The following is a 12,461-nucleotide window of genomic DNA, read 5'->3' on the forward strand; positions in this document are numbered from 1 at the left end:
AGAAGCAAAGTATGAATTTAGTTGCTCAGCGATTTCGTTGTTCCCTGTTCTAAATTACCCCGTTTCTGACTGTAATTAATTTTTAAATCAATCTTTTTCTCTTTACATACCGATAAAAACTAAGTTTCCATGTTCTCAGCTAATTTACTTTCATATTGTATTTTCCCTTCTTAATCAATCCTTTGGTCCCCGTTGGCTGAATTTTAAACCGTTCCCAATTCTCAGGTCTGTTGCTTTTCCTTGCTAATTTGTATGCCTCTTCTTTAAATCTAATACTATCTCTAATGCGGAGATTGTCCAGTATTTTCTGTTTTTGTTTCAGATTCCAGTTTCCGCAGTAATTTGCGTTTATCTTCGAGGTTAATGGTCTTGATGCTTTCACAGTGTTGAAATGAAACATAGATTTCCTCTGAATTTACCCTGGTTATTTGGGCCTTAATTTACCTTCACCATCAGCACCCATCATTCTCCACCCCCACTCGCAGTACCCCTCTCAATCTTCTCCCACCTTTTAATGTTGAAAATAAAGTGAACTTGGAGCTTTTAAGATCGGCAATTAAAACTGGTTTCAGAAAGTCATCATACATGTTTAAGGTAGATACCAGGGGAAAAAAACAATCGAGTACACCGAAGATAAAGGAGGCCTGTTAAATGTTGTTTATCTGCTGAAGCAACTTCAGCTGGTGTAGCGTTTTGGACAGCTCACTGACAAAAACAGTGTTGCCAAGAAGGCCAATTTCATAAGAAACTAAGGTTAGAACAGGCCCCTCAGAGGGCACGACAGGCAATTTCTATCCCAGGAGTGACGACAGGAAGTTTTCAGTTCTTTTTGACAGAACACAGTAACTTTCACATACTTTGCATACTGGAATCTGTAAACAGTTTTATTCCAGGAGGCCCACTGTAACACACCCACACACGAGCTGAAATTCACACAAAACTATGCCACAGCAGTCCAGTGGTTTATCTTTGATCAGTTCATTAACTCTCAATTTAAATAACAACAAGCTTTTAGGAAGGTGAATCCCATGAGAAGCAAAACAGGCCAATAAATAAAGCTACCTTGGGAGATGTATGTGCCACACACCAGGCTGATTACTATCAGCTAATTGGATTTTAGCAGCACGTTCCACTAGATTGCTCTGGTCTCATTCAAATCGGATGGCATCCGAGCGCGGACACTTTTGTACTACTTCCCAGCACCTCCTGCAGCACTTTATTTCTCTTAGGCATTAATGCAACAACACCTTGCTTTTATACAGCACCTTTAAAGCAATAAAATAAATCTCAAGCCAGCTCCAAGGTAGGCATGAATGGTCACTAGATAAGCAGTGGCACAAAAGAAAAAGTACATTGGTCTAACCACCTGCATTGCGCAAACCATGGTGATCAGAACAAGAGAGGAAACTGGAGGCGAAGTGCAGGGGTAAAAACACTGCATTAGCATCAGGCAAATCAGGACGTTTAAAAGAACTATGATTAGAGCACCCCAATAAGGTAGGAAAGCTTTGAGACAGTGAGAGTTTCAGAATGCTGATCCAATCATAGTGAAGGTGCATTTCCTAGTCAGGGTGGTGTGTGGCTTGGAGGGGAAGGTGCTCCCATGTTGTATCTCCTGCTCTTGTCCTTCGAGATAGTAGAGGTCAAGAAGGACTTGTTGAAGGAGGGCGAGCTGCTGCAGCGCAGTGGGGACATTCTGCTGCCACCGTGCATCAGTGGTGGAAGGAGTAAGTGCTTAATGTGGTGGACGAGGCGCCAATCAAGCCGGTTGCTTTGTCCTGGGTGGTATCAAGTTTCTAACTGCACTCATCCAGGTGAGTGGAAAGGGTTCCATCACTCCTGACTTGCGTCTTGTACATGGTTGTCAGGCTTTGGGGAGCCAGGAGATGAATTACTCTCTACAGATTTACCAGCCTCTGACCTGTTTGTGTAATCACAGCATTGATATGGTTGGTCCAATTAATATATGATGAACTACAGCACTCAGGATGTTGATGGTGGGAGATTAAACTATGGTCATACCATTGAACATCGAAGGGAGATGGTTAGATTCGCTTTTGTTGGAGATAGTCACTTGTGTGGCATGAATGTTACTTGCCACTTAACAGCCCAAGACTGAATGTTGCCGAGGTCTTGCTACCTATGGGCATTAACTTCTTTGGTATCTGTCGTGAAATACAATGCGATCATCAGCAAATGTCCACACTTCTGACCTTATGGAGGAAAGGTGAAGATGGTTAACTTGGACACTACCTTGAGCAACTCCTACAATAATGGCCTGGGACTGAAATGATTGGCTTCCAACAACCACCAGCATTCTCCTTTGGGCTAAGTGAAACTCCAACGAGCATATACTGTGTCCCTGTGATATCCATGGTTTTAGTTCAGTATACTAGGATATTGTGAAAAGGGTATTCGGAGTTCAACAGACTCCACAAGAACCAATTGAAACCAGACTGCTGCCCAGCACAGAATTTGAACAAATTTAACTGTTCATCTCTACTCAAAGTGGGAAGGTTTCAACACCTTGTGTGTGCCAAGGTTTTTCTTACGAAACTAAATCTACCTCCATGACAAAAAGACACAGGATTGGATTTTGTGGCCTGCCCGCTGCCGGGATCATCTGGTCCTGCAAGTCACTGAACGGCTCGGCACCATAATGGTCAGCACTTGTGCCTCGCAACGCCAGGGACCCAGGTTCACTTCCAACGTCAGGTGACTGTGTGTATGTGGAGTTTGCCCTTTCTCCCCATGCCTGCGTGGGTTTCCTCTGGGTGCTCCGGTTTCCTCCCACAGTTCAATGATGTACGGGTTACTTTGATTGGCCGTGCTGAATTGCCCCTCGGTGTCCAAAGGTTAGGTGGGATTAGAGGGACAGGGTGCGGGATTGGGCCTAAGTATGGTTCTGTCTCGGAGGGTCGGTGCAGACCCGCTGGGCCGAATGGCCTCCTTCTGCATTGTAGGGATGCTAATACTTCTGACTGGGACGCCGAATCTCTGGCAGCAGGACCCATCACAATGGGGCCGGAAATATACTGGCCACAGACAGACACACAGCTACCGAGCACTACCACGTGCGACTGAAAGGATATTCCATTTCTATTCGAATATCTTCGAGACGGCTTTTCAAATCGTCCGAATCTTCCTCTGCATGATCATCAAAAACAGACAGCTGCACATTTAGTTCTTCAGCTCCAATTTTCCTCAATTCCTAGAAAACAGTAAATGAGGCAATACAAATACTTCCTGGTGCTGTGGATGCATTAACGCTTCTGACCTTTAAACACTTTGCGCCTTAGAGTGCCAAGATGTGTAGAGAATTATAGAAATCCAAATGCCCATAAAATGCAAGAGAAGTAGACCATTCAGCCCATTGAGACCACTCCACCGTTCAGAAACAATATTCCTCAACTCCACTTTCCCACCTTATCCCCATAATCCTGGATTCATTTATTGACTAAGAATCTGTCTATCTCAGCCTTGAACATACTTAACAACCCAGCCTATACAGCTCTCTGCGGTAAAGAGTTCCATAGACACACTACGCTCAGAGAAGAAATTCCTCTTCATCGGTGTCTTAAATGGGCGACCCCTAACTCTGAGATGATGTCTCTGGTGCTAGACTTTCCCATAAGGGGAAAGAACCTCTCAGCATCTACCCGGTCAGGCCACCCGAGAACCCCATGTCTCAATAAGGTCGCCTCTCATTCTTCTAAACTCCAGTGAGTACAGGCCCAACCTACTCAACCTCTCCTTAAAGAATATCCCTCAAAACCCAGGATCAACCTCGTGAACATTTGAAACGAAACTTGCTTATTGTCACAAGTAGGCTTCAATGAAGTTACTGTGAAAAGCCCCTAGTCGCCACATTCCGGCACCTGTTCGGGAAGGCTGTTACGGGAATTTGGATCATGTTCTCTATAAGGAGGTAAGTTTTTTATGAGAATTGTTTAGATGCCTTGAGGAAAGAGATGGCATGAGGTAAACGTCAAGTATATGCCGATCACCATGTGCGCACACTTCAGCACCTCTCTTGACCTCTCCGTTGCCTCTGCGCTGTTAGATTACTCATCCGTTATCCAACATTGGATCGGCCCCAATTTCTCCCAGTTAAATACTGCATTGTTCAAATCCATCACCTCCCTTCACACCATCCTTCCAACAATTCCCAAACACTTTAGATCTTCAGACTCTGACCTCGTGAACATGTTTCCTCCCTTTGCCTCAACACCAACAAAAACACATCCAGCTAATTCAGACGCATACTCCGGAATTCCCTTTGGGATCCCCAACATCTCCATTTCCATCTCCTCCATTAACAGCCCCCTTAAAAGTTTTCTCATCAGTCATGAATCTTAAGCAACCTAATAATTCCTTCTGTGTAATTTACTTACAAGTCATCTACCCAATCAAAATTGTTGATCATTTGCACGAACAAAGTTCATTTGAAATCACATAGAAACTGACGTCCCCGGGGAGATGAGCGTTATTGTATCGACTGAGGTTCTACAGGTGGACAAGAGTCGAATGGAATCAGGATGTCCAAACCTCAATGTTTCACTCTGTGAATAAATCTATACTAAGTAAAGGTTATCTTTGGTTTCTTCTTTCATCGGCAGCTATAGGGAGTATAACAAAGCGCTTACCGGTAAGATCTGTTGGAGACCTAAACGCATGAACTCGCTCCGCAAGTGAATCTTGAAGTCGAGTTCGTCTGCAGGAATGATGAGGGCATTAACGAACTGCATGCATGCCACCTGACCAAAAGAGAAAAGAGTTGCAGAGCAGTTGAAAGACAGTTGTGCCGACGGCGCCTCATAACTGAAAACCCAATTATTTTCACAACATACATAGCAGAGATAATTCAAAGAACTAACAGGGTCTCGGGTTCGACTTATCGCAAGGCTGCTGATCACAGTCGGGGCAGGAGTCAGGGTGCTACAACTGAGCAGAAAAAGAAGAAAAAACATCGGCCTGGGTTCCTCCACCTGAACTTCAGGATGAGAGAGTTTCAGATTCCCACTCCCCTTTGTGTGAAGAAAGTGCTTCCCGACATTGCTCCTGAACTCATTTTAACACCATGCCCCTTTTTATTGAACTCTCCCTTCAGAGGAAATAGTTTCTCTCGGTCTATCAACTTCTCCACTCATTTTGAACACACCAATTAAATCATATCTTTATCTGCTCTATTGAAGTAGTCTATGCAACCTCTCCTCATATTATATAACTATTTTCCCTCTTTATCAAACCCTGTTGGAAAATAGGCACAGAAGGCTGGTAAGCCAGCCTTTCAGACTCGAAACGTTAGCTCGGTTCTCTCTTCACAGATGCTGTCAGACCTGCTGAGATTCCCCGGCATTTTCTGTTTTTGGTTGAAGCCAGATGTCAACTGTGTTGAAATGTGATCTACCCCAAGGTCCTCACTGCCAGAGCTCACAGTCAGCGGTGATTTGCCAGTACATCATGGAATCAAACTCCAAGAAAAAATAAAATAAATCAGGAGTGGAGGGAAAGAAAATTGGACACGTCAACAAAATATATATTAATCGTAAAACTGCAAGGTAATTGTTGAGAATGATGGTGCGCAAATCAAAGTGAAATTCTAAAGAGGATCTGGGCATCACTGGCAGGACTGGCATTTAGTGGCCGTTACCAGCTGCTCGGAGTGATGGTGGTGGACGTTTTTTTTGAAAGTGCTGCAATCAATTATTTGGGGCAATTTTATGCAGCTGAGGAGCTTGCTCGGGGTATAGATTCAATCGGGTTGGTGGGGGGTTGGAGAGGCCCATCAAGTCCCTTTATGCAGACACAAGAGGTAATTACAAATGCTCCCTCCTTAAAGATGCAGCCCATCAGCCAAAAAGGCAACAGAATGACTAGGTTTAAAAAACACAATCCAAAGCCATATCCCATACGGAGGCTCTGAGCTCGGTACAGCACATGTTGCCATGGGAAAAAAATCCAGATTAAATTGTTGCATTAACTCTCCCTCTTTGCCGATTCCCTCATGCACTGCAGTTAGGAGAGACTTCACCAGTAAGAAATATTCCACAGAAAAGGTTCAACTAAGATACAGCAGCAAACTTACTGCGGCATGGTGCCATATTTCTACCCCACAACTAACAGGTACATAACTTGATATTTATTACTTTATTTACAAAAGAATACAGCAATAAAAACCTTCAAGTATTAGAGGTCGAAAAGTGAGTTTGAATATTTTTCACTCTGCAGGTTGATGATCTCAATGAGTTTGCCGACCATGTCACTACAAAGTCCCACAATTCTCTCTTCGTCATGTTACATCAACACCAATATTAAACATAACTTGTCAGATACACATCACAGCGTAACAAGTTAAAGTGCCATTTGTATTGGCTGAGCAATATCATTACGGGATCCTGGATGTTCAATCATTTATCATTACTTCACACATCTCCATTATTACCACCATCCATGTGTAAATACCCAGTGTATTCTAAATGAATAAAAGGGTATATTTGAAGTATAACAGGACCAGTGAAAGGGGTATGTACTTTCCATCAAAAGGAAATTGATAACTTCAACATAAATCAGGGTAAAACTACGGTTTTTAAAAGTGGACTGAGTTTTTATCCGATTTGTTTTCTCACAAGTGTGACTTGCCTTCAGTGGTATGCTCTGTTCCTTCTTTAATCCATCCAACAGTGGTTTGAACCTTGCACAATCTTTCTGCTCCGCTCGCTCTGTCACTGCTTCCAGTACTTTTTCATGTCTAGAAGGTCGAAAGAAGCATCAGGAATAAGGTGGGTGAACTTAAGGCATGGATCGGTACTTGGGACTACGATGTGGTGGCCATCACGGAAACTTGGATAGAAGAGGGGCAGAAATGGTTGTTGGAGGTCCCTGGTTATAGATGTTTCAATAAGATTAGGGAGGGTGGTAAAAGAGGTGGGGGGGTGGCATTATTAATTAGAGATAGTATAACAGCTGCAGAAAGGCAGTTCGAGGAGTATCACCCTATTGAGGTAGTATGGGTTGAAGTCAGAAATAGGAAAGGAGCAGTCACCTTGTTAGGAGTTTTCTATAGGCCCCCCAATAGTAGCAGAGATGTGGAGGAACAGATTGGGAAACAGATTTTGGAAAGGTGCAGAAGTCATAGGGTAGTAGTCATGGGCGACTTTAACTTCCCAAATATTGAGTGGAAACTCTTCAGATCAAATAGTTTGGATGGGGTGGTGTTCGTGCAGTGTGTCCAGGAAGCTTTTCTAACACAGTATGTAGATTGTCCGACCAGAGGAGGGGCAATATTGGATTTAGTACTGGGTAATGAGCCAGGGCAAGTGATAGATTTGTTAGTGGGGGAGCATTTTGGAGATAGTGACCACAATTCTGTGACTTTCACTTTAGTAATGGAGAGGGATAGGTACGTGCAACAGGGCAAGGTTTACAATTGGGGGAAGAGTAAATACGATGTTGTCAGACAAGAATTGAAGTGCATAAGTTGGGAACATAGGCTGGCAGGGAAGGACACAAGTGAAATGTGGAACTTGTTCAAGGAACGGGTGCTACGTGTCCTTGATATGCATGTCCCTGTCAGGCAGGGAAGAGATGGTCGAGTGAGGGAACCATGGTTGACAAGGGAGGTTGAATGTCTTGTTGAGAGGAAAAAGGAGACTTATGTAAGGCTGAGGAAACAAGGTTCAGACAGGGCATTGGAGGGATACAAGATAGCCAGGAGGGAACAGAAGAAAGGGATTAGGAGAGCTAAGAGAGGGCATGAACAACCTTTGGCGGGTAGGATCAAGGAAAACCCCAAGGCCTTTTACACATATGTGAGAAATATGAGAATGACTAGAGCGAGGGTAGGTCCGATCAAGGACAGTAGCGGGAGATTGTGTATTGAGTCTGAAGAGATAGGAGAGGTCTTGAACGAGTACTTTTCTTCTGTATTTACAAATGAGAGGGGCGATATTGTTGGAGAGGACAGTGTGAAACAGATTGGTAAGCTCGAGGAAATACTTGTTAGGAAGGAAGATGTGTTGGGCATTTTGAAAAACTTGAGGATAGACAAGTCCCCCGGGCCTGACGGGATATATCCAAGGATTCTATGGGAAGCGAGAGATGAAATTGCAGAGCCGTGGCAATGATCTTTTCGTCCTCACTGTCAACAGGGGTGGTACCAGGGGATTGGAGAGTGGCGAATGTCGTGCCCCTGTTCAAAAAAGGGACTAGGGATAACCCTGGGAATTACAGGCCAGTTAGTCTTACTTCGGTCGTAGGCAAAGTAATGGAAAGGGTACTGAAGGATAGGATTTCTGAGCATCTGGAAAGACACTGCTTGATTAGGGATAGTCAGCACGGATTTGTGAGGGGTAGGTCTTGCCTTACAAGTCTTATTGAATTCTTGGAGGAGGTGACCAAGCATGTGGATGAAGGTAAAGCAGTGGATGTAGTGTACATGGATTTTAGTAAGGCATTTGATAAGGTTCCCCATGGTAGGCTTATGCAGAAAGTAAGGAGGCACGGGATAGTGGCAAATTTGGCCAGTTGGATAACGAACTGGCTAACCGATAGAAGTCAGAGTGGTGGTGGATGGCAAATATTCAGCCTGGATCCCAGTTACCAGTGGTGTACCGCAGGGATCAGTTCTGGGTCCTCTGCGGTTTGTGATTTTCATTAATGACTTGGATGAGGGAGTTGAAGGGTGGGTCAGTAAATTTGCAGACGATACGAAGATTGGTGGAGTTGTGGATAGTAAGGAGGGCTGCTGTCGGCTGCAAAGAGACATAGATAGGATGCAGAGCTGGGCTGAGAAGTGGCAGACGGAGTTTAACCCTGAAAAGTGTGAGGTTGTCCATTTTGGAAGGACAAATATGAATGCGGAATACAGGGTTAACGGTAGAGTTCTTGGCAAAGTGGAGGAGCAGAGAGATCTTGGTGTCTATGTTCATACATCTTTGAAAGTTGCCACTCAAGTGGATAGAGCTGTGAAGAAGGCCTATGGTGTGCTCGCGTTCATTAACAGAGGGATTGAATTTAAGAGCCGTGAGGTGATGATGCAGCTGTACAAACCTTTGGTAAGGCCACACTTGGAGTACTGTGCACAGTTCTGGTCGCCTCATTTTAGGAAGGATGTGGAAGCTTTGGAAAAGGTGCAAAGAAGATTTACCAGGATGTTGCCTGGAATGGAAAGTAGGTCTTACGAGGAAAGGTTGAGGGTGCTAGGCCTTTTCTCATTAGAATGGCGAAGGATGAGGGGCGACTTGATAGAGGTTTATAAGATGATCAGGGGAATAGATAGAGTAGACAGTCAGAGACTTTTTCCCCGGGTGGAACAAACCATTACAAGGGGACATAAATTTAAGGTGAAAGGTGGAAGATATAGGAGGGATAGCAGAGGTAGGTTCTTCACCCAGAGAGTAGTGGGGGCATGGAATGCACTGCCTGTGGAAGTAGTTGAGTCGGAAACATTAGGGACCTTCAAGCAGCTATTGGATAGGTACATGGATTACGGTAAAATGATATAGTGTAGATTTATTTGTTCTTAAGGGCAGCACGGTAGCATTGTGGATAGCACAATTGCTTCACAGCTCCAGGGTCCCAGGTTCGATTCCGGCTTGGGTCACTGTCTGTGCTAAGTCTGCACGTCCTCCCAGTGTCTGCGTGGGTTTCCTCCGGGTGCTCCGGTTTCCTCCCACAGTCCAAAGATGTGCAGGTTAGGTGAATTGGCCAATGATAAATTGCCCTTAATGTCCAAAATTGCCCTTGGTGTTAGGTGGAGGTGTTGAGTTTGGGTAGGGTGCTCTTTCCAAGAGCCGGTGCAGACTCAAAGGGCCGAATGGCCTCCTTCTGCACTGTAGATTCAATGATAATCTATGATTAATCTAGGACAAAGGTTCGGCACAACATCGTGGGCCGAAGGGCCTGTTCTGTGCTGTATTTTCTATCTTCTATGGTCTAGAAGGGGAGTGTGTTAACAGAAATCAGTGTTGAGCAGCCACGAGCGAGTCTACATTTCCAATAATCACTTCACAAAGCGCAGCTGTGATGGCCGGGTGGTTAAGGTGTTGGATTTGAATTCCAATGGGGTTTCCTCGTGCAGGCTCGAACCCTGCTCACAGCAATTAATTTCAAAGGGGAGGCAATGGCATAGTGGTATTATCGCTGCACGGGTAATCTGGCGACTCAGGGTAACGCTCTGGGAACCTAGGTTCAAAACCCATGGCAGATGTTGAAATTTTAATTCAATAAAAGATCTGGAATTAGAAGTCTAATGCCGACCATAAAACCATTGTCGTAAAAACCCACCTGGTTCAGTAATGATGTCCTTTAGGAAAGGAAATCTGCCACCCTTACTGTAGATTTTTTTCTATTCGTTCATGCAATGTGGGCATCGCTGATTGGGCCAGCACTTATTCCCGGAGGACATGTAAAGGTCAATCACATTTCTGTGGGTCTGGTGTCACAGGATGTCAGAGATCCTTCCCTAAATGACATTAGTGAACCAGATGGGTTTTTACGACAATCGACAATGGTTGCATGGCCACCATTAGACGTTTTTAAGTCCAGACTTTGTATTGAATTCAAATCCCACCATCTGCCCTGGTGGGATTCGAACACCGGTTCCCAGGGCATTACCCTGGGTCTCTGGTTTACTAGTCCGGTGACAATGCCACTGCCTCCCCGAAATGTGGCTCGAGAACATCAGCAACGTGGTTGACGCTGAAATGGCCTAGCAAGCCACTCCGATCTGGGCAATTAGGGATGGGCAATAAACACTGGCCCAGCCTATGAACAAATTTTTAAAAATGCATAGCTAACCTTTCCATCTTCAGCTTCCTTTTAACATTCACATCTGACTGCATAAACACAGATTCACAAAACGACATGATAAAACATATGAATTCTGAGGTATACACGTAATAATATTCAAAAGATTGGTGGCAGTTTTGAAAGATTTACACTGCCTTGGTACCAAAACACATGCAATGGTATCAATAAATCTGTTAATGAATGCTTGTGCAACAATTGTTACTTTTAAAGAATATGTGCTTACATATTCTCGGGGCCTTGTATGATGCAGATAGCAGATAGGAGCTTGGCAGCATCAATCATCATGGCTGGAGCATTGGGATCAACAGCTTTCACCAACAGCAGAATGCCATCTTCTGAATCCAGCATCCTTTTTATTCCATACTGCAAAGTGAAACGTGAAAGAAAGAACATCACCTTCCACAAGTAGGACTCGTGAATAAGTTAAGAAAAAGCTGCCGGCGTTAAAATATGTTCTAATAAAGGGTGTATACCAGAAAGATGAAGCTATGTTTGCTCATTTAAGAATTTAAGCGGCCCTCTTTCGTGCCCAAATTATTTATTTTCATTGTGTTTTATTTACACATCTTCAATACCTTGCCTCAGAAGGAGAGCCGTTAATCCCAACAGAGCTCTGAAGCATGGACTAGCTGGAGAACTCAAAGCCAGATTATTCTGCAGAATTAGTGGTTTATAGCCATCTCCAAAATTTGTACAAATCTTGCCAGATGCACACTGTAATATTCTGCAGATCTTAGAATGGCTTCGCATAACATTTACAGTATTAGGAAAGAATGTTGTTGTTAATTACGAGGGGAATTGATTACAAAAGTAGTGAGGTTATGCTCCAGTTGTACGGGACATTGGTGAGACCGCATTTAGAGTATTGTATACAGAATATACAGAATAACAGCATAGTGTAGGTTAGATGGCTTTTGTTTCGGTGCAACATCGTGGGCCGAAGGGCCTGTACTGCGCTGTATTGTTCTATGTTCTAATTGGTCTCCTTATTTAAGGAAAGAGGTAAATACGCAAGAAGTACTTCAAAATCCCAAAAGACATGCTGTTAGGTAATTTGGAAATTCTGAATTCTCCCTCGGTGTACCCGAACAGGCGACGGAATGTGGTGACTAGGGGCTTTTCACAGTAACTTCATTGCAGTGCTAATGTAAGCCTACTTGTGACAATAAAGATTATTAGAGAAGGTTTACTTGACGAATACCAGGAATGGGCGGGTTGTCTTATGAGGAAAGGTTGGAGAGGTTAGGTTTGTATCCAGAGTTTAGAAGAGTAAGAGGTGACTTGATCAACACCTTAAAGATCCTGAGGGGTATTGACAGGGTAGATGTGGAGAGGATGTTTCCTCTTGTCGGAGAACTAGAACTAGGGAGTCACTGTTTAAAAATAAAGGGTTGCTCATTTAAGACAGATGAAGATAATTTATTTCTCATAGGGGCAGTGAATCTCTGGGTCGAAGCAGAGTGTTTGACTACTTTTAGGACAGAGCAAGATAGATTTTTGGTTAACAATGGGGGTGGGGGGAGGAAGGCTATCAGGGATAGGCAGGGTGTGGGGTTAAGGTCACAATCAGATCAACCATGATCTCATTGAATGGCGGAGCAGACCCGAGGGGCCGAGTGGCCTATTCCTGCTCCTAATTTGTGTATTTT

General features: G+C 44.0%; 1 protein-coding gene and 1 non-coding gene across 4 annotated transcripts in view; one reads left to right on the forward strand and one right to left on the reverse strand.

Annotated features, from left to right (window-relative positions):
- LOC140427204 (protein diaphanous homolog 1-like) overlaps positions 1-12,461 on the reverse strand; it is a 464,569-nt gene that overhangs the window by 302,305 nt on the left and 149,803 nt on the right. For all 3 annotated transcript variants that reach the window (XM_072512804.1, XM_072512803.1, XM_072512805.1), the window contains 4 exons: positions 11,036-11,175; positions 6,643-6,751; positions 4,647-4,757; positions 3,092-3,211 (listed from right to left, as the gene is read on the reverse strand). In XM_072512804.1, coding sequence (XP_072368905.1) covers positions 3,092-3,211; positions 4,647-4,757; positions 6,643-6,751; positions 11,036-11,175 — 480 coding nt within the window. The remainder of the gene's footprint in view (positions 1-3,091; positions 3,212-4,646; positions 4,758-6,642; positions 6,752-11,035; positions 11,176-12,461) is intronic.
- trnas-uga (transfer RNA serine (anticodon UGA)) lies at positions 10,021-10,102 on the forward strand. The gene has a single exon. It is a non-coding gene; the product is annotated as a tRNA-Ser (tRNA).

Source organism: Scyliorhinus torazame, chromosome 7 (assembly GCF_047496885.1).
Source record: "Scyliorhinus torazame isolate Kashiwa2021f chromosome 7, sScyTor2.1, whole genome shotgun sequence".
In the NCBI taxonomy this organism is placed as follows: domain Eukaryota; kingdom Metazoa; phylum Chordata; class Chondrichthyes; order Carcharhiniformes; family Scyliorhinidae; genus Scyliorhinus; species Scyliorhinus torazame.